Here is a 25,758-nt window from a genome sequence, read left to right as displayed (position 1 = left end):
CTTGCCGTACACGAAATCTTAATCTCCAAGCCCTCCGAATGACCAACATGTGAATGTTTACAAATGTGTATTTATTACCATGAAAACGGTGCATCTAAAACAAAAATATAAAAATTAATAACAATATTAATGGTTTATTATTTTTGTATATCGAGGTTGCGTGATTTCAATTTAATTAAAAATATAAAATTTCTAAAAAACTTTAAATTGGCACGAAACATATCAAATAGCATCAGAAATTGATAATTTTAGATTCAAATGATCAATAAAATTAAGGAAAATATTCGTATGTCAAAAGTTAGCAGTTAAATGGTCTATTTGTTGAAAAATTAATGTTTTAAATTTCTTCGTAAAAATATACCATACTACACTTATTATTAAGAATTAAAGATAAATTCTTACCACATTATACGTCAAACTAAGCAGGAAGGCTTATTTGAGATCTTCCACGGATTAGAGCGCATGTATATCCATCCAATACATTATTTTTATTCACGTAGCTCTTCACATGGGAATCAACAAGGAAAAAATGTGCGCGCCTTTGTTTGTTTACAAGCTAAGCGCGGAGATAGTTAGGAATGCCGCGTAACATACTCATTCTCTGGTGTAAGGAAAAGGGAATTAATGGGTTCGAACTTGCCAGGGAATACAAGAAAATCATTCCAACACACTTATCTTCCTCATTATTATGACGTCATATGGCTGATGTTTGAGACACTTTGTCCAGCTACTTTTCAACCAATATTCAATGTTTTATTTACAGTGAAAGTGCATCAATTAATCGTCCATTGTCTAATCCTTACAGATCCCTGGGAATTCTGAATTAGTTCATGCTGTATGATTTAATGCATCTAAAATGTTTAAATGTACAACTTTGTGATCTTACACGTAGCGGAGCTACTCTAGAATTATAAATTGTATATTAAGAAAAATGTGAATTCTTGACTTGGATGACTGAAAAACTATAAATTTATTATGCTTAATAACTTATAAATCTGTTTGACAAGTCATAAGATTTAGTTCTTCGATTCATATAGATGTGTTATTCTTAAAACTTTTTCTTAATAAAAAAATTTTAAAATCGCAAAGGTAGACTTCCCCTGCCCTCTCATCTTAAATGCCCCTAAAGGCTAAAGGTTATTTCAAAATATTCTACTCATCCATATAGAATAATTCCATATATGTAGATGGGTGAAATTTTGAACCATAAATAGCTGCTTTCATAGTTTTTTCACTTACATAATCAGAAACAGGGGAAAGGGAATGTGATTCTGACAAAAAATTCTAAGTGAAAATTTCCCTTTAACCCCTTCCCTTCCCTTTTCCCCACTCTTCTTACCCACTTCCCTTTCAGTTACACCAAAAAACAAGTTTGACTCCAAATTTACTCCAACAAAATATTTAATTTTCAAATCAAATATTCAATATCAAATAAAATTAATTGGCTGAATAGCAGCCCATGATCAGAAAAAAAGTGTGCGTACTTTTAAAACCAGGGATCTGAAGGGATAAGACAATGAGCGATAAATGAATGTACATCCCCAATGATGATGCACAAAATTACCCCTGCTGTAGCGTTAAATTAGTGGTTGAAATATTTGAACTCAAAAAAAACAACTAATCAAAATTCACTAAAGTCCCCAACGTTGTTAAGCCAACGAACAAGAAAACGTTATTACAAAACCTTGGGGACTAGTGTAATAAACAGTCAATTGTCCCCTCCTCTCTGGTTAAAACAAGGATGATGAATCAAAGTTAGTTATAGAATAGTTATTTCTCGCATCCACCGGATTCGAATGAATACGAGAAAAGATATTCAGTTACCATAACCAGGGCCTGCTATTGAGCCTTATAATTCCAATCGAAATTTAATATTTTGTTGGTATATAATTGGCGTTTAACTCGTTTTTTCATGTAACTGAAGGGGAGTGGATAAGAAGGGGGATAAAAAAAAGGGAAGGAGGTTGTAGGTAATTTTTCCTTTATAATTGTTTATCAGAATCACATTTTCATCCACGTTTTAGATATAATTGTTAGACATCAACTGTCTATATTGAATAGCAGACATTTCACATTTCCCCCATAGCATTACGGACTGGTGGAAAGACGGATGGATCGACAAAGTAAATTAAAGAGTAGCTTTGGTTCTAAAAATAGAAGGACGAACAGACAAAATAAACTTTATAGTAACCACCCTTAAAAAATAGATTATGGCTATTTATATACTTGTTTCAGATAAAATTATTAGAAATGAGATGTTTTGACTTGATATTAGCAGAGCTCCTTTTACTAGCTCACCTCACATACCAACAATCACAATTAGTAAAGAGTAAGTAACTTGATATTAGCAGAGCTCCTATTACTTGCTCACCTCACATACCAACAATCACAATTAGTAAAGAGTAAGTAACTTGATATTAGCAGAGCTCCTATTACTAGCTCACCTAACATACCAACAATCACAATTAGTAAAGAGTAAGTAACTTGATATTAGCAGAGCTCCTATTACTAGCTCACCTCACATACCAACAATCACAATTAGTAAATAGTAAGTAACTTGATATTAGCAGAGCTCCTATTACTTGCTCACCTCACATACCAACAATCACAATTAGTAAATAGTAAGTAACTTGATATTAGCAGAGCTCCTATTACTAGCTCACCTCACATACCAACAATCACAATTAGTAAAGAGTAAGTAACTTGATATTAGCAGAGCTCCTATTACTAGCTCACCTCACATACCAACAATCTCAATTAGTAAAGAGTAAGTAACTTGATATTAGCAGAGCTCCTATTACTAGCTCACCTCACATACCAACAATCTCAATTAGTAAAGAGTAAGTAACTTGATATTAGCAGAGCTCCTATTACTAGCTCACCTCACATACCAACAATCACAATTAGTAAAGAGTAAGTAACTTGATATTAGCAGAGCTCCTATTACTTGCTCACCTCACATACCAACAATCACAATTAGTCAAGAGTAAGTAACTTGATATTAGCAGAGCTCCTATTACTAGCTCACCTAACATACCAACAATCACAATTAGTAAAGAGTAAGTAACTTGATATCAGCAGAGCTCCTATTACTAGCTCACCTCACATACAAACAATCACAATAAGTAAAGAGTAAGTATTAGTAACCAGCCATAATAGCTCTAATGTTTAGAATGTGTGATTTTTGGACAAATTCCTGTGCACGCGACTGTTTGAAAGATTTATAAGTACCTTATGTTACAAACATGATTCATACTTCTCCAAAGAGGAGTAGTTGTTCTTTCAGGGCATCTATCTAGTAAGGAATGGTCGTAGAACTTAGGGTTTCTATCCTTTGCCCAGTTCACAAACAACTTTTGGAGGTCGGCCGATATATTCTATAGGTCAACCTAAACAAGTTCAACTTACAATACACTTATAATAAAGTAACAAGATGTGTGTTTGTCTGTCAGTTTGTTTATACTGAAGGATCACGCTAACCACTGAACGGATCCCATTTTTACGTGTCCATAGAAGCCTCTAGGGGCATAACCGCTAGTCCTTATAATAAAGTAACAGGATCTGGTTATGTCTGTCTGTGTGTACAGAAGTATCTCACTAACCAAAGAAGTAATATGGTCCATCTTTACAGGGTAGCTTTTAATATATCCTGGGAAGGTTTATAATTAGGGAGGGTACCATCACCCTCCCAAGAAAAATTTCATTTGAAAAAAATAACCCACCTTTAAAATTTCTTAAATTCTTCTTTTAAAAACTAAAATTGAAAGTTCAGGGGTGACTTCCCTTTCCCACCCTCAAGTGCCCTTAGAGGCCTCTAGGTGGCGTAGCTGCTATGGAACAATAAAATAACACAGGAATTAATCTTTTTTTCAAAAATTTGATGTAGGTCGTTTATATTTAATACTATAAAATAAAATAAAAAACTATCATAATTGCCTAGATGTATGTGGAAAGCGAGGGAATCTTGTGTGTCCTCCTCCGAACGGAATACCATTAAGTACAAGGTAAGTTGTTGAAAATTAGCGCAGCCTCTTCATAATTTAACGGTACATTTAGCTATCTACCAAATGCAGTAACAACCCAAGAATTGCATTCAATCAATCTTTTGATTGGTAGACCAAGGCGTCTCACCTACTCTTGAAGGTTGCACATCTTGCTTTGCAAAGGCATTAAGTACAGCTAACCTGTAACGTCTTTAGTTATGATAAGATTCAAACCTTATATATCACCTAGTATTCAACGACGAGCGGATGCGTTTTGTATTACTCTAAATGCTAAACTTTGGAAACTGAACAGAAAAGCTAGTTTTTCCTATGCCTGAACACTACGGGACTTAAATTAGAGATGCCCAAATACTGAGGGACTATCCGATATAACCTAACCTTACCTGTCTTTAGAATAATAAACAAACAAAGAAAAAACTTCTTCGTCCTCCACTTATTTGAATTCTGTCTAAAAATAATGGTGGAATTAAATGTTTTCAACCGGCACTTCCTTGTTTTAGAATAGTTGGAGGCAAGAACACCTGTGCTGAACAGGTCCCGTGGAATGTACTTGTAGAAAACAGACAAACTCTGAAAGGTAGCATAATCGATACATATTATTACTTGGATGTTGCACCAGATTATCAAGTAATAAAGTGATACTCGCAGATGGCTCAGATAACAATATCACCCCTTCTCCTCTCCTCCTACTGGATGAAAAAACTTACCAATAAATGAGGTCTATTTTAGCAACCTAAATGATGATGTGAGTATTGGTGCAAAAAATATGACGTAACAAAAAAAATTAGCCAATGAGAGTCCACTATAAATTTTACCATTGGTCAATAACGGCCTCTCATTAGCTAATTTTTTTTGTTACGTCATATTTTTTGCACTAATACTCACAGCATCAAAAGGTTGATACTGTTTTGAAATTAATTTTATGTTTTAAGATGGAGAAATAGAACCTTATTGTGGAGGGGTCCTTGTCACAGAGAAACATGTCATCTCAGGAATCTTTTTAATTCTTTTCTTTAAAAACTAATGGCAGTAAAAATTCATCTGTACCTATTAACTTGGTAATACTAAACATTCGTTTTTCTTTAGTAAAATTTCCATTGAAAATGGAAAAAGTTTGTTCATGAACATTTCCTATGGACATAATCCTTTCATAAAAGTAACAGGTTGTCTGTATGTCTGTCTGTGTACCGAAGGATCTCGCTAACCACTAAACCAATATGGTTTTTCATTCATAGTGTATCTTTGCATAGGTCCCGAGAAGGTTTATAATTATTTTGAGGGATGGTGCCACCAACCTCCAAAGGGAAATCGCCTCCTGAAAAAATGACCCCCATTTGAATGTTTTTTTCTTTTTTTTAGTAAATAATCTAAGCTTTCTATGACTATTAAAGTTTTTAAAAATGTAATCTACAGCCGCGCATTGTTTTTGGTCTAACCAGAATCAGTACGGTGTGTGTCCACAACAATTTGAGAGAAGCGATGCACAGGTATACCAGGGATCTAAAGGGATAAGATGATGGCAGATAAATAGATGTACATCCCCAACCGTAATGCACTATATTACCACTTTTGGAGATTAAATTAAGTGGTTGAAAAGTTTGAACACTCAACTTAAAGAAGCAACCAATCAAAATTCACTAAGGTCCCCAAAGTTGATAGGTCAGCCAATAAGTAAACATTTTATTAAACTTTTGGGACTAGTGTAATAGACAGCCCATTGTCCTCTCTCTCTCTTTCTCTGAAAGTATTCAGCGATGGATATGCATATTATTACTTGGATGTTACACCAGATTTTCATGTTTTCTGATAAAGTTTTCTTAAATCATGCATTTCACATATTTTTGTTTATTTTCAATCAATTTGAAAACCTTATTTGTTGAGATTATTTTAAATCACATCTTTGAAATATGATAATTGTATATTTCTGTAGGTTTGTGCAACTAGGGGTTGTCCACAAGCGTGTACCAGGTAAATAGTATTTATCTTAGAAGTAATAGTAGTGGTTACCCCCAACCTATTATCAATGTCAAATTTAGTCAAATATTTTTTTTCCCTGTGGGCCAATTCTCTTAAAGAGCGTGGTTGTACCCTCCCTTAAAATAATTGTAAACTTTCCAAGAACCTTCGGTATCTACGGACAGACACATACACGTAGAAAGACAGACATACATCCTGTTACTTTTATATATTTTTGTAATTGAACCTATAAACATAACACAACACGTCCTCTTATTTTGATTTGGGTTTTTGGTATATTTGTTTCTAAAGTGTATTTAGCAAAAACAAAAGTTAGAAACAATAAGCAGGATAATGAAACAACTACCTGGCTCAAGTAGTGGGGACCCTTTTCCTCTACTAGCAAATTGCTTTCTGTTCTTTTGTAGGGACTTGGCTGTTTTATATTTGAGACGCTACTAAATTCAAAGACGCAATAGAAAATCGGGACAGGGTCCCAGCCCTGTGGGTAGAGTTACATAGAGCTCTTGTCCTCTATATTCTTTTACTTTAAAATGATAGGCACTTAATGCATATTACGGTCATGAAAATTTTAAATTATATATTATAATTTAGGGTTAATTTAAGAGATATTAAACTGCATCTAGGCCTAACAAACAGATTAGATCCAGGTATCATTTTAGTTTTTATTCTAATGACAAATTTATCTTATTTTTGTTTGTTTTTGCCATTACAAAAAACATCAAAACTAAAACTTTAAAATTTGTTTCCTAATTCTTTTATGAAATAATAGCGACTGCGCCCCTAGAATCTAGAGGATCTATATTCGGAGTGCATAAAAATAGCCTAAAACCATACCCAGACTTACTAGAAAAAAATAAATAGCCTAAAACTCTCTCAGAGCCTTTAAGAGGCTTACTGTTAAGAAGTTCCATATCGGTTCAGCGGTTAGCGAGATCCTTCGCTACAGACAAAAAAAGATTATTACTTTATATTATAGGATTAGTGGATGCGCCCCTAGTAACTAAAAATTATATCTTTAAAGGGGTAATAGAAGGCTAGAAAAATTTGAATTTAACTCCCACCCCCCTCTTTCTATTTTGGTTATAAAAAATAAAAGTAAACATCTAACTTTTTTATGGGGGACCGTTACAGGACCTATGAAAAGCAAAATTTTAAAGAAGAACCATATCAGTTTTGCGGTTAGCGAGATCCTTCAGAACACACGGCTCACGTTACTTTTATAGAACGATTATTCAAATTAAATGTTTTGTTAACATCGAAGTGTCATTGATAATTGTATAACTTTATTCGATATATTATTACTATTTACTTGGATGTTGTACCAGATTAAGACTCACAGCTGGCTAAAATAACTATAACCCTTTTCATCCACTACCCTAATAATAGAAAACGGAACTGACCTTTTAATGAGGTCCATATTAGCAATCTAAATCTACAACAAATCTTCCCTTGTCAATATAACCACGTATATCCTATATCCATTTATTATTAGATTCTGGAATAATGAGAGATGTTGTCAAAATTGATATACATGAAGGTAAATTTTATTATGGCATTGAAAAAAATATTGTTAAATGAATTAAAGCTAATTTACAATAGAAAAATAAAAAATACTTTGTTATACGCCCCTCCCCCCCCCCCTCCCGGCTTTTCCTATCTTTTTTTTGTGTGTGAAAGATAGAGAGCTATAACTGGTCGACTTTTTAAATATGGGTTTAACATATAACTCAGAGCTGGAATTTTTTTAATATCCCCATCCTAGCGGGCACAGGAAATTCGGAAATTAAATAAATTCTTTTAACCCTCTAGCTTTATTAGGAACTACGATATTAGGGGGTGGGGGAGATGTTCAATACCCCCCCCCCCCTAGGGCCTAAAAAAAGCCCGACCATAAGGGTTCACCAGTTTTTTATTCAATTTTTATTTCTCGTTGATAAAATATTAATCCAGCATAGTTTTCCTTATGTAATCCGGTTATACTTTTTAGGTTGGGACCGCGGGTCAAGACTGAACGATATTCTGGAGGGTCACGACCTTGTTGTTCTGACTATGTCACGGAGTGTCAACATATTTGGGGACACTGTGAGGCCAGCTTGCTTGCCTGAACTTAATTTCTATCCTGCAGGAAAAATAATACAATTAAAGCTTTGAAAAGAAATTAAAACTTTTACACAAAGTAATTTTGTGCACTGAAAACTTCTCCATATATTTGAAAAAAAAAGTGAGGGGGGGGATTCATTTTCATTTGTTTGTTTATTACTTTAGATAATGTTATATAAGGTTACATAGGATACCTGCAGGGTTAGTGCACCGTAGGTTAAGGGCTCCATGCAAGGGTTAGTTAATCACAGGGAATAGAACTACCCTGTACACCCTTATATTTTGATTTATTTTAGAAATAAGGGGGCTATCATCATTTCATAACCATATTCAAGGTTAAAGCAGGTATCAATCACTACAATAAAGCCAATTGTTCATGCGCTATTCTGTTTTTACCAATATCTGTCCGTCCATTATACGGCCGCCGCCACCTGGAATATTGAACAGGCTTAAATTGTGATATTTTTTACAACAGTTGGAAGTGATGCCGAGGTTGCTGGATTTGGTGCAAACATTGACTCCAGGTAGCTAGAAAATTTACTGAAAATTTGGACATTTAGTGGTACGTCATAAAACGTGTGCGGTAACTAAAGGGAAGTGGGTAAGAAGAAGGAGAAAAGAGGGAAGTGGATTGTGGGAAAGTTTTGACTTCAAATTGATTGTCAGAACCACAGACTTTCAAATTACTTTATTATAACGATGTATATTATACACAGAAACTAAAATATACAAAAAAATTAACTTCAAAGCTTTTCTATTTATTTCATGCATGTATTTTTAGAGATGGCTCAAAGAAATACCCTCCCTTACTTCAACGTGCAGAGTTGGCTGTCCGTCCACGGCAAAACTGCAGTACCATCTGGCAAACCAGGTATGAATGTTGCCAGAGACATCTAAGCTTTTTATTTAAAGGGGATTAGAATGAGGGGTTGCCATGGATCTAAAGGGATAAGACAATGACCAATAAATTTAATTACATCCCCAATGATGATAAACAAAATTACCCCTTTTATAGATTAAAATTAGTGGTTGAATGTTTAAATACTTAACTTAAGAAACCAACCAATCAAAGTTCCCAAAGTTGTTGAGCCAACGAATAATGAAACGTTATTATAAAACTTTGGGGACTAGTGTAATAAACAGCCATTTCTCCCCTATCTCTCTGGGCATTTCAAAACTTGTTTTGGGGGTACATTGAAGAGGTTTCAACGTCTGAGAGGTATAAATACCACTTTACTCCCACCCTTGGACATCTTTGGATGTTATTGACATAAGATTGAAGTCATAACTGTTATTCAAATTACGATTTATTAATATTAAACCCCGAACAAACATATTATGCAAATCTGAATTTTCAAAATAGCAGCTTTATTATTCATTTAGGATGATTTTACAGTAAATATGAAATTTAGATGCCTCTTTTGGTTACAAAATTCCACTGTTATTTTTTAATTAATCAACACCAATAAAGCACAAGATCTCAAAAACAGCATTTGGGAGTAATACTGGTGAACAAATATATTATGCATATCCAAAACAAAGCAACAAAAAAAAGGTTTTTTGGTACTTTTCTCCTCTTTTGAAGATTGATTATAATAAAATAATAATTTTTAAAGGGATTTATGCATTAATTATTATGAAATATAGTATAAGGTAGAAATTAATGATTTTTCTAAATAATAAATGTATGAAAAAAATAAATTCGATCCCTATCACTTTAGAGGACAGCTGCTGACCTCCAGTCTTATGGATGAACCTAAATACATGTTAAAGATAAAAATTACCCTGAAAATTATACAAAAATGTTTTTTTGTGTGTTGAAAAAATTCATTTTAAAATCTTGATTTTGAGGATGATGACCTTTGAGATGCCTCTATTGGTGGTGATGGTGAGCCAAATGTTATCAAAGTGCATGTCCATGATGACAACTTATATATTAAACTATGATCCAATTTTTGTAGTTATAGCATCCTCCAGCCCAGCATTATTAAAAAAGAAAAGAATTGCAATTTTATTTACTTCAATTCATAAGGTGAATACTGTAGTTTTTAGAAGATGGTTATATTTCTTGTCAGAAGGCTCCATTGGAGGCTGCTATGACTACAAAAAATGGTACATAGGTTAATAGACAAGTTGTTGTAATGGGCATGTACTTAGATAACATTTGGCTCACCATCACCACCAACAGGAGCATCTGAAAGGTCATCATCCTCAAAATCAAGATATTAAAATGATTTTTTTTAACACATAAAAAAAACATTTTTGTATACTTTTCAGGGTAATTTTTATCTTTAACATGTATTTAGGTTCATCCATAAGACTGGGGGTCAGCAACTGTCCTCTAAAGTGATAGGGATCGAATTTATTTTTTTCAATCATTTCTTATTTAGAAAAATCATTAATTTCTACCTTATACTATATTTCATAATAATTAATGCATAAATCCCTTTAAAAATTATTGTTTTATTATAATCAATCTTCAAAAGAGGAGAAAAGTGCCAAAAAACCTTTATTTTGTTGCTTTGTTTTGGATTTGCATAATATATTTGTTCACCAGTATTACTCCCAAATGCTGTTTTTGAGATCTTGTGCTTTATTGGTGTTGATTAATTAAAAAATAACAGTGGAATTTTGTAACCAAAAGAAGCATCTAAATTTCATATTTACTGTAAAATCATCCTAAATGAATAATAAAGCTGCTATTTTGAAAATTCAGATTTGCATAATATTTTTGTTCGGGGTTTATAATTAATGATTATAAATTTCGAAAAGATAATTTTGCATCTTATTGTAAACAACTTTCCACTAAGATGAAAATGAAAAACTAACAAACTAAAACCAGTTTGATAGGCCGGATGGGCCGAAGACTCGGGTTAAAAAACTTGTTTTTTATATCAATTAATTAATATTTACAATTGTGGACTGTAATACAATGCTTTACATGATCTTTCAGGCTGGCTAAGAACTGTTTCTAATCCAGCGGATATTTATCGGTTTCAAAGCCATACTGGAAGTGTTGTTTTCGTTCATATGATTGGTCGTTTGAAAAAAAAGGAAAATTTAAAGTATATTCATTTTTTTGAAATTTTGACATTTTTTAGTGGAAATCAAATCTGTGCTTTCGGTAGATCGGCCTCTACTATAGATACAGGTAAACTAATATTAATATAATGTTTATTAAGATCTTTAAAACAGCCTAAATACAGATAAGTGAATAAGAGAAAGTAAATCTAGAAGAAAAGAAAAGTTACTTTTAGATATGTCCAGATAAACAGTTTACTAAGGAGTCATTATGTGTCAAATTTTTTTTTTCTATTTGAAATATATCTAATTTACTGTATTTTTTTATGGCAAGATCAACTTTCTAAAACGAATATGATTAATCCAAATGTTAATATTTAGCCCAAGCAGAGGAGTTAAGAATTGCTGACAGCTGTAATGGAGATAGGTATGCATACATTTTTATAGTTATAAATAACCCGTTGGTCAGATTCATAATAAATCAAATAAAAACAGGGATGACAACATCCATAAAAGCAAAGCTCTGAAATGGAAGGACAAACGAACATTAACACTTGTAGAGTATTAGAGCTGAATAAATAGATTATTATTGCATAAGTATTAACAAAAGTGTAAGTAAATTTGTTGCAAAACTGCATAAACACATAATACTATTTAGGGACATACTTACATTTTTAGGACTTATTTATAGAGATGCTTCGCTTATGACATTGTACCTTGTTGTAATAGGAATCAGTATTCAAAAAATCAGATAAATCGGATAATCTTAACATACAAAAATTTTGAAGTCAAAAAAGTAAAAAATCAAGATGTTTAAAATGGACGTACAGACATTATGGTAACGACTAAAAAGTTGCTACGCTTTTTAAAAATTGTACCTACTACAGGAATCAACATGCAAAGTTTGAAATCGATAGGACAATTCAAACATGCCTAAATTAATTAAAAGAGCTAACCGTTACGGACTGACGGACCGACCCTGATTATAGAAAATCTTCGCTTTTAAAAATAAATTTATTTTCAGTGGAGGAGGGCTAACTCAAGATAGAGGAGATGGAAGGTTAATACTTATTATTATTAGCATAGCAACTCTATAACTAAATTTAAATTTTTTTCTACCGATGGAAAAATCAATACTGATGAATTAATAAAAGTGTGGTATTCGGCAACCTTGAGCCATGTTCTGTGGCAACCCTGACCTTGGTTCGGAGAAGGGCCGAGGGCCCTCCCCCGAGTACTGGGGAAGGGGTCAGCCTGACCCCTCCCTATGCTTTAAAATTAATGATAGATTTTGACAGCCTTATTATGGTTAAGCTGTATTGTTTGGTTCCCCCACCCTTTCCAGGGATGGGGGATCGTTATTGCCCAATCTGATTATTGTATATGTATTTTATATTGATTTTGCTTTAGGATTATTTATTCCAATCTGTGTATTTATTATTTGTTGTGTATAACTTTAGTAAACCTTAGACCCTGAATAAAGTAACATCTGAATAGACTCTGTTTATTATTTAGTGATTGCTAGAGAAGCGCAGCTTCTCTATAATATATGTGTCCACGTCTGTTCGCACTGCCGTAATCATTTGAACTTGGGTGTCTGCCATTTAACCGAGGCGGATACCACAAAAGCATTAAGGCAGAGGGGAAGTTCAAACTGTGACAATATACTGATATTCAGTGATTTATTGGCAACATATGAAAAAAGTAGGGAAAATTGATTTATTTATAATTGATGCTTTTCCTTAAAGTGCGTATTGAGAACTGAAACACCACCCCTTCCCCTATTTTTCAAATGCATAGAAAATAAATGGCAAAACCTTTGGTAACCAATATAAGCTAACCTAACCTAACCTGAAAAAATAGATAAACAATTAGCACTTCCCCTAGTCAGTTTCAATTTATTTAATAAATGAAGGGTGGGATGGAGATGTGCTCATCTATGCAATTTGAGGAAAACTGTCCTTAATGAATTTTATTTTACTTATATTTTGTTATTAATTTTTTATTATAATGTAGAGAAATGGTGATTGGAGTTATTTCATTTGGAGAACCAGAATGTGGAAAGAGAAGTAAGGATTTTTTACAAAGGATCTTATTGGATAAATGGAGATTACATATACAATAAACCAGCCAATAGGAAAACAGTGGAGGAACAACCTGGCCATATTATTGGTTAGAATGTTTACAGATTTTGGGATAAAGAGTTTTTTTCCCATTCATTCGCTTAATAAGTCATCTATAAATTTCTTTGGTTAAAGCTTTTCTTGGTTAAATTAAATCATCCAAACAGGTTTCAATTTGAGGCTTATTTCCTATAACAAATTTCTATAGAAATATTTTTGTGACGAAGAATTATATCAAAGAGCGATAGCGAGTAATGGATATCTGAAAATACGCATTGACGCCAAAGAGTACAAATGTTACGCCAATTGTGATCACAACTCTCACGTTTATATAAAAATGCAACATATAATAATAGCTATTAAAACAATTTTCAAGCATAACTTTTATCTTTTTAGGATAACAATTAAATAAGAAAAATATTTTTACCATATGAAATTCGTGATCAAACACCTAATTGAAAAAAAATGCAAGACATAGCTCTTATTTTAAGAAAGACTAGGGGCAACGAACGCCCCCAAGAAGCCTCTAAGTGTTCTTAAGGTGGGAGGGGGATAAGTCAACCGCCCTTCTACTTTTTAATTTGAGTTTTAATAAGAAATATTCAGAAAAAAAATTTTGTGGGGGATTTTAAATTGGGAGGGTGGAGATACGCTCTCCCAAAATAGTTAAAAACCTTCCCTGTACCTAAAAAAAAAGCTTAATTGCAAAGGAAAACCAAACAGATGTTATTTTCAAAAAAATTTTATAAAACAAAAATTGGCGCATTTGTATGAACACCAGAATTATAGGTTTGAAAGGGGAAGGAAAAAAAGAGAGGGGGAAGAGAGGGGGTAAACTAGTTTGAAGATATCTGAGAATAGTTATGATCGCCATCTTCCACTATCCAAAGAGCAACCCCCCATCCCCCCCCCCCCCAAAGAAAATGAAATTACTCTTAGTAATTGATACTTACCGCTGGCTAATATAACGTTAAAACGATGACGGGTAATAAAAATCTGAAAATTGAAATGACGCAAATGACGCAAATTCTGACGCAATTCTGAACGCAATTCTCACGTTTATCTAAAAATGCAACATATAATAATAGCTATTAAAACAATTTTCAAGCATAACTTTTATCTTATTAGGATAACAATTAAAAAAGAAAAATATTTTTACCATATGAAATTCGTAATCAAACATCTAATTGAAAAAAATGCAAGACATAGCTTTTATTTTAAGAAAGACTAGGGGCAACGGACGCCCCCAAGAAGCCTCTAGGTGTTCTTAAGGTGGGAGGGGGATAAGTCAACCGCCCTTCTACTTTTTAACTGAGTTTTAATAAGAAATATTCAGAAAAAAATTTGGGGGTGTGATTTTAAATTGGGAGGGTAGAGATACGCTCTCCCAAAATAGTTAAAAACCTTCCCTGTACCTAAAAAAAAGCTTAATTGCAAAGGAAAACCAAACAGATGTCATTTTTTAACAATTTTATAAAAAAAACATTGGCGCACTTGTATAAACACCTTATCGCTATCAAGTTTTGGATTAGATAATCCAGAAAAATCCAGTTCAAAGGGGAATGCATAAAGAGATGGGGCGAATCGAACCGAGAATAGTTATGATGGACATCTTCCTTCATCGTTAAAACTCATCCCTCCCCCCATCCATCCCCTTTACCCTATCCCCTCTCCTGCTACTGAATGAATGAACTGACCACTGACCAAAAAAAATAGGGCCCATCATGCAATTAACATAATTTACAAAAAAAAATTAACTGTCAATCCACATATTCTATTGTTGCCAACTACAAAGAAGATTAGAGAACCATTGTGCGTGGCCAGTGCTCTGCAGAAACAGATAACTGGCCATCTATTTATATGGTGATGATCCTAAATTAGTCCATTATCTTTGTCTAAGTGTAAAATTTTAGGTGGAAAACCAGGGGTGTATACAAACATTGGAGAACCTGAAAATTTAATCTTCATCAGAAAAGTTATTAATGAACAGGTAATGCACTTTTTACTGATAAATTTTGGTAACCCCCTCTGAGAAAGAAATCAGGCAATTTCCCTCAAAATGCCTGTTAAGCACTCTAACCATTTTCCACCAACTTTTTAAATAAAATAAAAATAGGGTTGGGAGAGGGACAATTAGATTTTTAGTGCAGTTAGGTTAGGTTATATTAGGTACTTGGTAGCCCTGCAGGTATGTGCCCCGCAGGATCAATGCCCCTTCCTGGTATTTAGCCATTTTTAAAAGATGAACCCCTCCCCTTACTTTTGAATTTATTTCAAAAATAATGAGGAAAAGAAAATTGTTTAACAGTCATTTTAAGGGTGATAATTCTCCCCCCCCCCCCCTTCCAACGATGTGCCCCTTTAGATCTCTAATAGGAATATAATCATTTTCCAGTATGGCTTCGAAACCAATTAATAGCCTCTGGATATGAACCAGTTCTAAGCCATACTGAAAAATCATTTATAGCATTGTATTAATTAAAGACAACTTTCTTTCAATATCAAAAAAAAAATTTTAAAATTAATACTAGTTTTGTTATCACGGGCCTTTGGAACCTCGGGGCTAACAAAACTGGTTTTGCACCATAATTACTTTAGGACGATGCCAACAGCAATTTTGGGACTCAAACCTGCATAGCCAGCAACAACAAGAGATGTGCCTTCCCTTTCATATTCAATGGAAAGGTGAGTTCAGGGATCCTAAGGGATAAGACAATTGACAATAAATTAATGTGTATATTCAAAACTATTGGTGGAAAAGTGTGGACACTGCTGGTTGGCACAGACTTTTCCAGATTTAATGAAAGTACACAAAGTTTTAAAGCCAACGAATGAAAAAAATGTTTATAAAGTTTTGGGTAATAATCCTTATAATAAAGTAACAGGACATTTGTTTGTTTGTCTGATTGGCTGTTTGTCAGTACTTAAGCCGCTAAACCGATCGGGTTCTCCTTTACAGGGTAGCTTCTCATAGGTCTAGGGAAGGTTTATAACTATTTGGGGGAGGGTACCACCATTCTTCCAAGAGAAATCGCCCCTAGAAAAAGTATCCCCCCCCCCAAAACAAAAAAATAATTGATTTTATTTAACTAAAAATTAAATCTAAAATAAAAAATGGTTATCAAATCCAACTCCCCTCGCCTCAAGTGCCAATAGAGGCCTCGAAGGGCGTAGCCGCTAGTATAATATAAAGTGTTACAACTGTACAATTAGGCTACAACATATGATAGATAGATAGATACATAGATAAAAAGATGATTAAATATATACATATATAGATAGATAAATAGATGTACATAGAAAGAGGAGGAAGAAAATGAACACAGACCGACAGACTACACATCATACTTGTAATGTAGCTTTGCTAATTAAAAGTTAATGAAATTCCCATTTATTATTTAAAATGATTTAATTTTTTTTTAGCTGTATGCCTCCTGTACAACTGAAAATGATCCAGAAAACAAACCATGGTGCTCCACGCTTACTGATGAAAATGTAATAATAACTATTTATCGCATCGTATTATAGTCAACTTTCCACGGATAGTAAAATAAAAAATCCAGATTAAAACTATGGCGTTATCATTTTTTTCAATTTTATACCCTCCCCCCCCCCCCCCCCCCGACTAAATGACTGGGCTAGGTTAGGCTAGGTTTGGTTATATGGCTAGGGGGCCGAGCGCCCGCGGCTAGGCAGGCTAGGGGACTGAGCGCCCGCGGCTAGGCAGGCCAGGGGGCCGTTTTTTCTGGGGGGGGGGGGGTATAAAAATTGTCACATTTTGAGAAAATTTCCTAAGAGGATAATACAAAAACCATTTGTTTAGTCCCGAGGGGCCGAAGGTTCAGGCTAACAAAATGTTTATATTGGTAGATTAGATTTATAGGATAATCATATCATACAAAAATTAGTGGTAAAAAAAGTAAAAATTCATCATGTTTTAAATAGACATATAGATTTTTTGGTAAAGATTAAAATTGTTAAAATTCACTCATAATTTGAAATCGTTAGAACAATTCTAACTTGTCAAAATCAACAAAAAGGACTACCCGTTACAGACATACGGCCAGACTAACTGACTGAACATTATTATAGAAAAGATTCACTTTACAAAATGTATTTTATTTGTAGAGAAACCATGTAACAGGACAAGATCAGTGGGGACACTGCCCCGGGTAAACTAATCAAAAGATAGATAGATAGATAGATAGATAGATAGATAGATAGATAGATAGATAGATAGATAGATAGATAGATAGATAGATAGATAGATAGATAGATAGATAGATAGATAGATAGATAGATAGATAGATAGATAGATAGATAGATAGATAGATAGATAGATAGATAGATAGATAGATAGATAGATAGATAGATAGATAGATAGATAGATAGATAGATAAATAGATAGATAGATAGATAGATAGATAGATAGATAGATAGATAGATAGATAGATAGATAGATAGATAGATAGATAGATAGATAGATAGATAGATAGATAGATAGATAGATAGATAGATAGATAGATAGATAGATAGATAGATAGATAGATAGATAGATATATAGATATATAGATAGATAAATAGATAGATAGATAGATAGACATATAGATAGATCTATGATACAAAGTAGAACGATGTATGTCTGTCCGTCTGAAGCTCTGTAACCACTGAACCGATCGGGCTCTACTCTTCAAGGAATATACCAACTAGTCCTGTGATGGATTAAGCTATTTTCTTGAGGGTGGGACACCCCTAACCCCCCCCCCCAAAAAAAAAAGATAAAAAATACTTCCTACCAAAAAAATTTTATTTTCAAACTAAAATTTAAAAAGGGGGTCGACTAACCCCCTCCCCCAAAAAAATAACCCACCCCAAAAAAAATTTACTTTTTCTTTATAAATCTAAAATACGAAAATTCAGGTTGATTAAACCTCTTGGGGCACAGCCCCTAGAGACGAGGGGCGAAGCCGCTAGTCTGTGTTTATATTTTAGAACATGTTTGGTGGACATTACCTCAACTCCTGGCGGAGGACAAAATACAATAGGAAATCCAGGTATAGTGTTTTTTATATTATATAAAACAACGCCCCCAACCCCTCTTACTTCCTTCTGTCCTTCGAGTCTAACGAAACTGCTTTTATCTTATAATTATTCCTTTTAACATCCGCGGAAAGCTGTCTATAATACAATGCTATAAATAAATATTGTAGATGCTCAATGGAGTGAATGGTCTGCCTGCTCTAAATCCTGCGGTTCTGGACAGAGGACAAGGTAAATATCAATCATACGTCCAGTATGGCTACTAAACCGTTTAATATCCGCTGATTAGAACCCGTTCTTAGCCATATTCCTTTTTAATATCCGCGGAAAGCTGTCTATAATATAATACGATGTTTTAAATAACTATTACTAGACTAATTATAAACTTGTCCTTTTTGACATATTTATAAGTTAAAAAAACAAAAAAAAAAATTGCCTGTCCTATTAAATTAAAATTTTTAAATTCAAATTCCGTTAGCTTCATTAATTTTGGACCCTTCAGTGTAGAATATAGGATATACGTGGATATATTGACAAGGGAAAATTTGTCGTCAAATTTGTCGTTAGATTTTGGTCAGTTCATTCATCCAGTAGGAGGGGTGGGAATGGAGTAAAGTTGGTGAATGGGAGGTATTTTAGCCAGCAGTTAGCATCACTTTATAAGAGTACATAAAAATCTGGTGCAACATCCAAGTAATTATATAACTATTAATATAAATTTATCTCACTGAATGACCAATACATGATATAAATTTTTTGCTATTATTTAGAACAAATAGTTTGTGCCCAAGATCTGTGACCAACTGTATTTCTGTGTAAGTATTTTCACTCAAAGTGACTTGTTAAACAAAACAATAAACACCTCCCTCCCCTCTCTTTATTTTTAATATAAATTGAGGAGGGGGGTTCAGACCCACGAGTAATGACCCCCATAAAGTTAGATCCTCCAACAGGGGGTGAATAATTAAGCTAGATATAAAAGATGTGGTTGGTCAAACAGGCACCATAATCCCTTAGATAAAAAAAAAGATTGTTTAGCAAATTATTTGCTTCATCCTATTAAATATATCTGACTCACTTTTCCAATAAAATGTAAAATGACTGCTCTTTTATATCAAAATCTGTACACATTCTAATCAATAATATTGATGGATTGTTACACCACTGTTTTCCTATTGGCTGATTTAGAAATTATGTCTCTAGATCGCAACCCGCGATCGTGGCTCAACACGTTGCACATCCGCTCGTTGCCTGGAGGTGATAGGTTCGAATCTCGGGTCGACACCGCGTAGAAACTAAAGACGTTAAAAATGGTTTCTACTGCTGCTATGTCAGGTGCGCGACATAAATAGCAAGAGTAGGGGGAATGTTTTTGTCCATAAAGATTCGCAACTCAATACCATGCACAGTTAGGACTTCTCAGACAAAAGTCGTGCAATCAAAGGGTTGGTTGTCTGATGAATATTACTAAACCCAATATACTTGGGTGTTAGAGTATCGCATCCCATTACACGCGGATGATGCTCTGGATTCTCTAGGTGATCACTTAAATCGAAGGAAAATCCCGCCCTTACGAGGTAATGGTAAAGTCTTCTTATATTTAAATTTTCTAGTGAAAAGGAGGCCTGCAACTTGAACAGCTGTCCTGCCGCGAATACCCCTCCACCTAACAGCAGACCAACAACAGCAGGAGGAGGCAACAGCAATGAAAATGAGGACAGTGGCGAATTCCAGGTATCTTTTAAGGCCTGCCAGTTTTCTGGCACTTGTGGTAGTAGCGGTAGTAATGGCAATGCAGGATCCTCCAGTGCCTCTAGTGGCACATTTACTTCAAACAGTGCTAATAGTAATAATGGCTTCAGTAATGGTGGCACTATTTTTATAACAAATGGAGGTGGAGGTAGGCCCAATTTCTTCAATGATCCGAGGGGTCCCCCACCACCACAAAGGGGCGGCCGTCCTCCTCCAAGAAGGAGACCTCCACCTCAAGGGGGTAGAGGTGGGGGAAGGCCTCCATTTAGAGGAGGTAAAACTGTAATTTTCATAAATTGAACTTTCTGAAATGTAATATTAATTGAAGCTTGTTATAGTACCCATAAAAAATGACGTCATACAATACAATTGTCCAATACACAGACTAAATCATCAATGGCAGGCCTGTATATATTTTAATTGACCAATGATAGGCCAGTTTGATGTCATTTTTTTATAGTCACTATATAAAGCTTGTTTTAATGTAATAGTAAATCAAAATACAAACAGAAAACAATTAGGCAGTATCCCCCCAAAAAATGTTTTTATCCTCTCTATCTATGACTCTGTAAAGATTAATAACATAAAAAAAAACATAAAAAACACTTTTTTTTAAAATACCAAGTCGGGAGTATGTTAGTCCACTTTGCTTTATAGGGGATAATGCCAATTATTTAGTAATGACATAGCATTTTTTATTTTCAAAATATCATAATAATGATTTTGTGTTTTATATGTTTTTTAGAAAACAAATAATTTTGTATGCAGTTTTTAAAGTGTTTAAAAAATGTATTATCAAAATTATGTAATGTCTCAAATATATTGAAAAAATAGCAAAAAAAATCTCCAATACCGAAGACTTTAGCCAAAAATAAGCCAAAATGCAAAAATTTCTCATGTAGAAATGTCATTTATCTGTAAACTAATTTAACTGGTTCAAATTTAAAGCAATTGAATAAAAGTATTCTGTTTAATTCAAAAGCATAAAGAATTATATCCATTCAATTGATATTAATTAAAACCTAAAGGGTGTTGAAAACAATCAAAACAATTGCTTAATTTTTAGCCTTTTTTGCCATCCAAAAGAAAAGGCCTGTAAAACACCAAGAACTAAAAAAATGTTTGATGGGTCTGTCTTTTTTATACCAAATTGGCAGGGATTAGATTAAAAACCTGGTTAAGGTGTCTATAGAAAGGGAAAAGTCTTTATATCCAAGATTTGTAGTACTTAAGACAGTTTAATTTGTGAGTGATTTGTTTTTTTTTCAACACCCTTTTTAAGTTTAGATATTCGTGTGTACTCTATGACAATTATCAATGCATTATATGAATGTTTATATTAATTCTATTCTAACTATCTCAATGTTTTTTTTATCATTTAAATTTGTATTTTAATGTTGTTACCTTCAATATGGTTAATAATGTAAAAATTAAATTTAACTAAAAATAATAAAAGGAATTGTAAAAAAAAAATATTTTCCAGTTTGGCTTCACAACCGATTAATATCCTCTGGATTAGAACCGGTTTTCAGCCATTCTAAAGAATCATGTATAGCATCGTATTACAAGCAATTTTCAACAAATATTAAAATACAAATCATAAAATTAATACCTGTTTTCTTATTTTGATATCCACGGAAAGCTGTCTATAATACGATGCGATAAATAACTATTGTAATTTGTTGTCAATATTATATATTAGTATAGCAGAAAAGCATCTTTTTGCAAAAAGTTTATGTACCAAAATCGGAATGATGTTCTGCAAATAAAAACAAAAACATAAATTTGTAAATTTTTGTAAAAATCAAATCTTTCACTTTTGTAATATGTAAATACAATATCATGTTCTTTATTTATTAATATTCTAAATAGTGTAATAAAAATCTGTAAATATTACAATTAATATAGATAAAATATAGTTTACAATATTTATATATTTTCATAATTTCTATAATGTTCTATTTTTGATAATAACCTATAGTTTTTAAATTAATTGTAAAAAATTAAAAATTAAAAAGAATAATAGCATCCATATGCAACCAGATATTTAATTTTAGATCCATAAACTAAAAATGATTATTTGGATCAAGTGCAGTTCATGGTAAAATGCTCTTCAAAAATCGACAAATTTTAAAGGCTGTTAAAGGACTAACGACTGGACATTGTTTCTGTACAAAATTAAACAACCTAAGAGGTAGGGTTAGGCCAGATACTTTTTGTCCGAATACCGGATATCGGGCTGATTTATAATGCCAAATATCCGGTTCCGGCCAGATATCTGGCCAACGTTCGATATCCGGCAAATTACTGGATATCCGTCGGGATAACCGGATATCCGGCATTAAAATCAGTCGGTATCCGGATATTTTGAATATCCGGTATCCGGCCGAATATCCGGCCAAACCGAATATCCATCACAACTCTACCAAGAAGGCCTACAAATAATATGGAATAGTCATAACTTAATAAATATTAATAGTTATCTTGGTGCGCACATAAATGCCCCCAAAAGACTTATTTTATAAGTGTTTTCTTCAGTCAAGCTTTTCCTGTGCATCATTTTATCTTGGTTATTACCAATTATTTGTAGGCTTTCTCGTGCAGCTGATAACGTCCATAGATTTTTGGAGATAATCGTTCCCAGAAACATTTTACCTTGCACTGCTCTAGATCCGAAAATTTGTTTTAGATATAGAGTTGCAACAAATGTTTAAATTAATAAATAACAAGAACCATAACGTCCAAAACAGTAGCATTTAAAAAATAATAATAAGTTAGTAATTAGAGTTGGGCCGGATATCTAGCCGTATTATCCGGATATTGAATATCCGGCTGATTTCTAAGGCCGGATATCCGGCCGGATAACTTTCAATTTGCAGATATTAGGCTTTGGCAAGATATCCGGTATCCGGCCAAAAAAGTATTTGGCCCATCCCTATTAATAATGTAAATTTATGGACTGAACACAGTAATAGTGTCTGACTGATTATGACGTAACAAAAAAAATTAGCCAATGAGAGGCCGTTATTGACCAATGGTAAAATTTATAGTGGCCTCTCATTGGCTAATTTTTTTTGTTACGTCATAATCAGTCAGACACTATTACTGTGTTCTTATGGACTATAAGATTTTTAAAACAGCCAGAGAGATAAATTTTCAGATATATTCATAAAATGTTACAATGTTATCTGTGGACTACAAAACAAAAATACATCGTTAGGGGGGGGGGGGGTTGGAGTTTTCGTCAGACGACCATGCCTAAACGGATTACTTGTAGAGTAGCATTGCTACTGACATTTTATGATGGAGGGAGGGGACATAGAACTGGCATAGAACTACACTGGCACCCAAATTTCACATTAAAAAAATGGTTATTTTGATTTGATTGTTTAAGTGTTCAAATCTACTGTTGGAGTAATCTTGTTAGGCACGTACTTCAATTCATTGTCCATTGGGTTATCCCTTAAGATCTCATTTTGTAAAGTAGCTGAGCAAAAATTAGAAAATTGGATACATTATTACATGGATGTAACACCAGATTTTCAGTTTCTCTAATAAAGTGAAACTTGCAGAGAGCTAAAATAATGATTCCCACCATTACCCCATCCCCTTTACTTATACTGGTTGAATGAACTGACCAATATCAAGCTAGATACACGACAATTTTTCCCCTGTCATAATATCATAATATTCTATATTCATTTTTGCAACAGAAAATACCTGCTTTGATTGGCTAAGGGATCTTAAGGGATAAGACATTAGATTGTAATTAATACATTCCTAATGACGATAAACAAAACTACCTTTTTTTAGAATGTGATGTGGATTGTTGATGGGACAGATGAACCTGGGTATGTGGAACAGTTCACTCCTGGTCCGGGTGGCAGGTACGTAGCTATTTTTTGAATGGGTTGAACCTGGGTATGTGGAACAGTTCACTCCTGGTCCAAGTGGCAGGTACGTAGCTATTTCTTTGTTTGGGATGAACCTGGGTATGTGGAACAGTTCACTCCTGGTACTGGAGGCAGGTACGTAGCTATTTTTGATTGGGTTGAACCTGGATATGTGGAACAGTTCACTCCTGGTTCTGAAGGTGGCAGGTATTAAGCTATTTTTCTTTGGGATGAACCTGGGAATGTGAAACAGTTCACTCCTGGTACTGGAGGCAGGTACATAGCTATATTTTGTTTGGGTTGAACCTGGATATGTGGAACAGTTCACTCCTGGTCCTGGTGGCAGGTACGTAGCTACCTTTTGTTTAAGATGAACCTTGGTATGTGGAACGATTCACTACTGGGTCTGGTGGCAGGTACGTAGCTATTTTTTTTTTTGGGCTGAACCTGGGTATGTGGAATAGTTCACTCTTGGTTCTGAAGGTGGCAGGTGCGTAGCTATTTTTTTGTTTGGATAGATTTGCAACAAAAAATGTAATCTTGAACTGACAAAGCTTATTTTGCTTGATTATGCAATTGTGTATGCAATTTCAGAACACAGTAATAGTGTCTGACTGATTATGACGTAACAAAAAAAATTAGCCAATGAGAGGCCGTTATTGACAAATGGTAAAATTTATAGTGGCCTCTCATTGGCTAATTTTTTTTTGTTTCGTCATAATCAGTCAGACACTATTACTGTGTTCCAATTTCATCTTTTATATAAAATTTTCGACTTTATGAAGGTTAAGCCGATTTTCGCTTCATACCCCTTTATTTAACAACTTTTATCTTTAGGTCTTTTTTTACATGAAGATACTTATAAATCGGCTCCTGGTTTATAGATTTATGAATTTCTGTCATTTAAAAAAAAAAATGCTTTTTGCCTTTTTGTAATTATTTTCATTTTATGAAAATACTCTTAAATGAAATTTGTGTGATGGTTTTAATTTAATCTTAAAGAATTTATCTTTTTTAAAATATAAAACAACAGTCTTTTAGCTTTCGCTTAGAGCCAACAAAAAGTTATGATCATTGTAAGTGAAACATGACTTGCAATGCAAAGATGTGAACAAACCATACAGACAGACAAACAAACCAACATATAAACAAACAAACAGAGAGACAAACAAACATTGGAAAATAAATGGAAACCTATTAAAAAAAAATGCTACTCTTTCTTAATCATAACAAACTGTTACAGGAATCACCATGCAACACTTGAAATCGATAGGACAATTTTAACATTCTTTTTTATTTTTTTTTTTTAGGGGCATCTCCTTACCAATTACAAAGCTTCCCGAACAAAGACAGGAAGGATTTAAAAATATTGATAAAACAAATAGTCTATATAAAAAAGTAACAGGATATTTGTTAGATTGCATATCTGTACCTAAGGTTCTTGCTAACCGCAAGCCCGATATGGTTCTTCTTCACAGTAGGACTTTTTAATTGGTCCAGGGAATGCTAATGATTATTTTGGGGGAGGGTTCCTCCACCATCCCAAGAAATATTGCACATTGCCCAAAAATTTTGTTTTTTCTTTCTTTTTTAGATCTACTGGAGGGTCGAAACCTTATACTTTTATACTTTTTGTGTAAAATTTAAGTTTTTGATTATTAGCCTATTGACTATAAGCCACAACCTTGACACTTGTTGAATCATTGAAAAATTGCGAAATAAACAACAACTTTACTGCACGACTTTTGACATAGAGTCTAAACTATGCATAGCATTGCCCTCTGACTTTCATTTGTTTACTACTACAATATTACCTTTACTGACATTTGTACTTTTAAAGAAAGT

General features: G+C 33.6%; 1 protein-coding gene across 1 annotated transcript; it reads left to right on the top strand.

The window, feature by feature from the left end:
- Positions 1–2,239: 2,239 nt before the first annotated feature.
- LOC145332738 (uncharacterized) lies at positions 2,240–25,419 on the top strand. The gene is made up of 25 exons (XM_080177783.1): positions 2,240–2,329; positions 3,941–4,004; positions 4,505–4,581; positions 4,937–4,996; positions 5,418–5,491; positions 5,935–5,972; positions 6,576–6,631; positions 7,477–7,521; positions 7,972–8,109; positions 8,560–8,608; positions 8,866–8,955; positions 11,186–11,235; positions 11,487–11,532; positions 12,130–12,165; positions 13,122–13,174; positions 15,142–15,218; positions 15,827–15,913; positions 16,652–16,723; positions 17,357–17,400; positions 18,221–18,282; positions 18,439–18,499; positions 19,039–19,083; positions 19,882–20,002; positions 23,834–23,907; positions 25,224–25,419. Exons 1-25 carry the CDS (start codon positions 2,251–2,253, stop codon positions 25,402–25,404), a joined length of 1,779 nt encoding a protein of 592 aa, XP_080033909.1. The 5' UTR covers positions 2,240–2,250; the 3' UTR covers positions 25,405–25,419.
- The last annotated feature ends 339 nt before the right edge of the window (positions 25,420–25,758 follow it).

This window comes from Acartia tonsa, chromosome 11 (assembly GCF_053477335.1).
Source record: "Acartia tonsa isolate MP-2025a chromosome 11, ASM5347733v1, whole genome shotgun sequence".
NCBI classification, from domain to species: domain Eukaryota; kingdom Metazoa; phylum Arthropoda; class Copepoda; order Calanoida; family Acartiidae; genus Acartia; species Acartia tonsa.
Note: the sequence above shows the minus strand (reverse complement) of the source record. Positions and strands in the feature narration are given on the sequence as shown.

Excerpts from the sequence above, each read along its gene's own strand:
- LOC145332738 (XM_080177783.1), top strand. The coding sequence starts at position 2,251 with ATGAGATGTTTTGACTTGATATTAGCAGAGCTCCTTTTACTAGCTCAC. Across the intron at positions 4,005-4,504 it reads GGAATACCATTAAGTACAAG|AATAGTTGGAGGCAAGAACA; the intron begins GTAAGTTGTTGA and ends TCCTTGTTTTAG. Across the intron at positions 4,997-5,417 it reads AGAGAAACATGTCATCTCAG|CCGCGCATTGTTTTTGGTCT; the intron begins GAATCTTTTTAA and ends TGTAATCTACAG.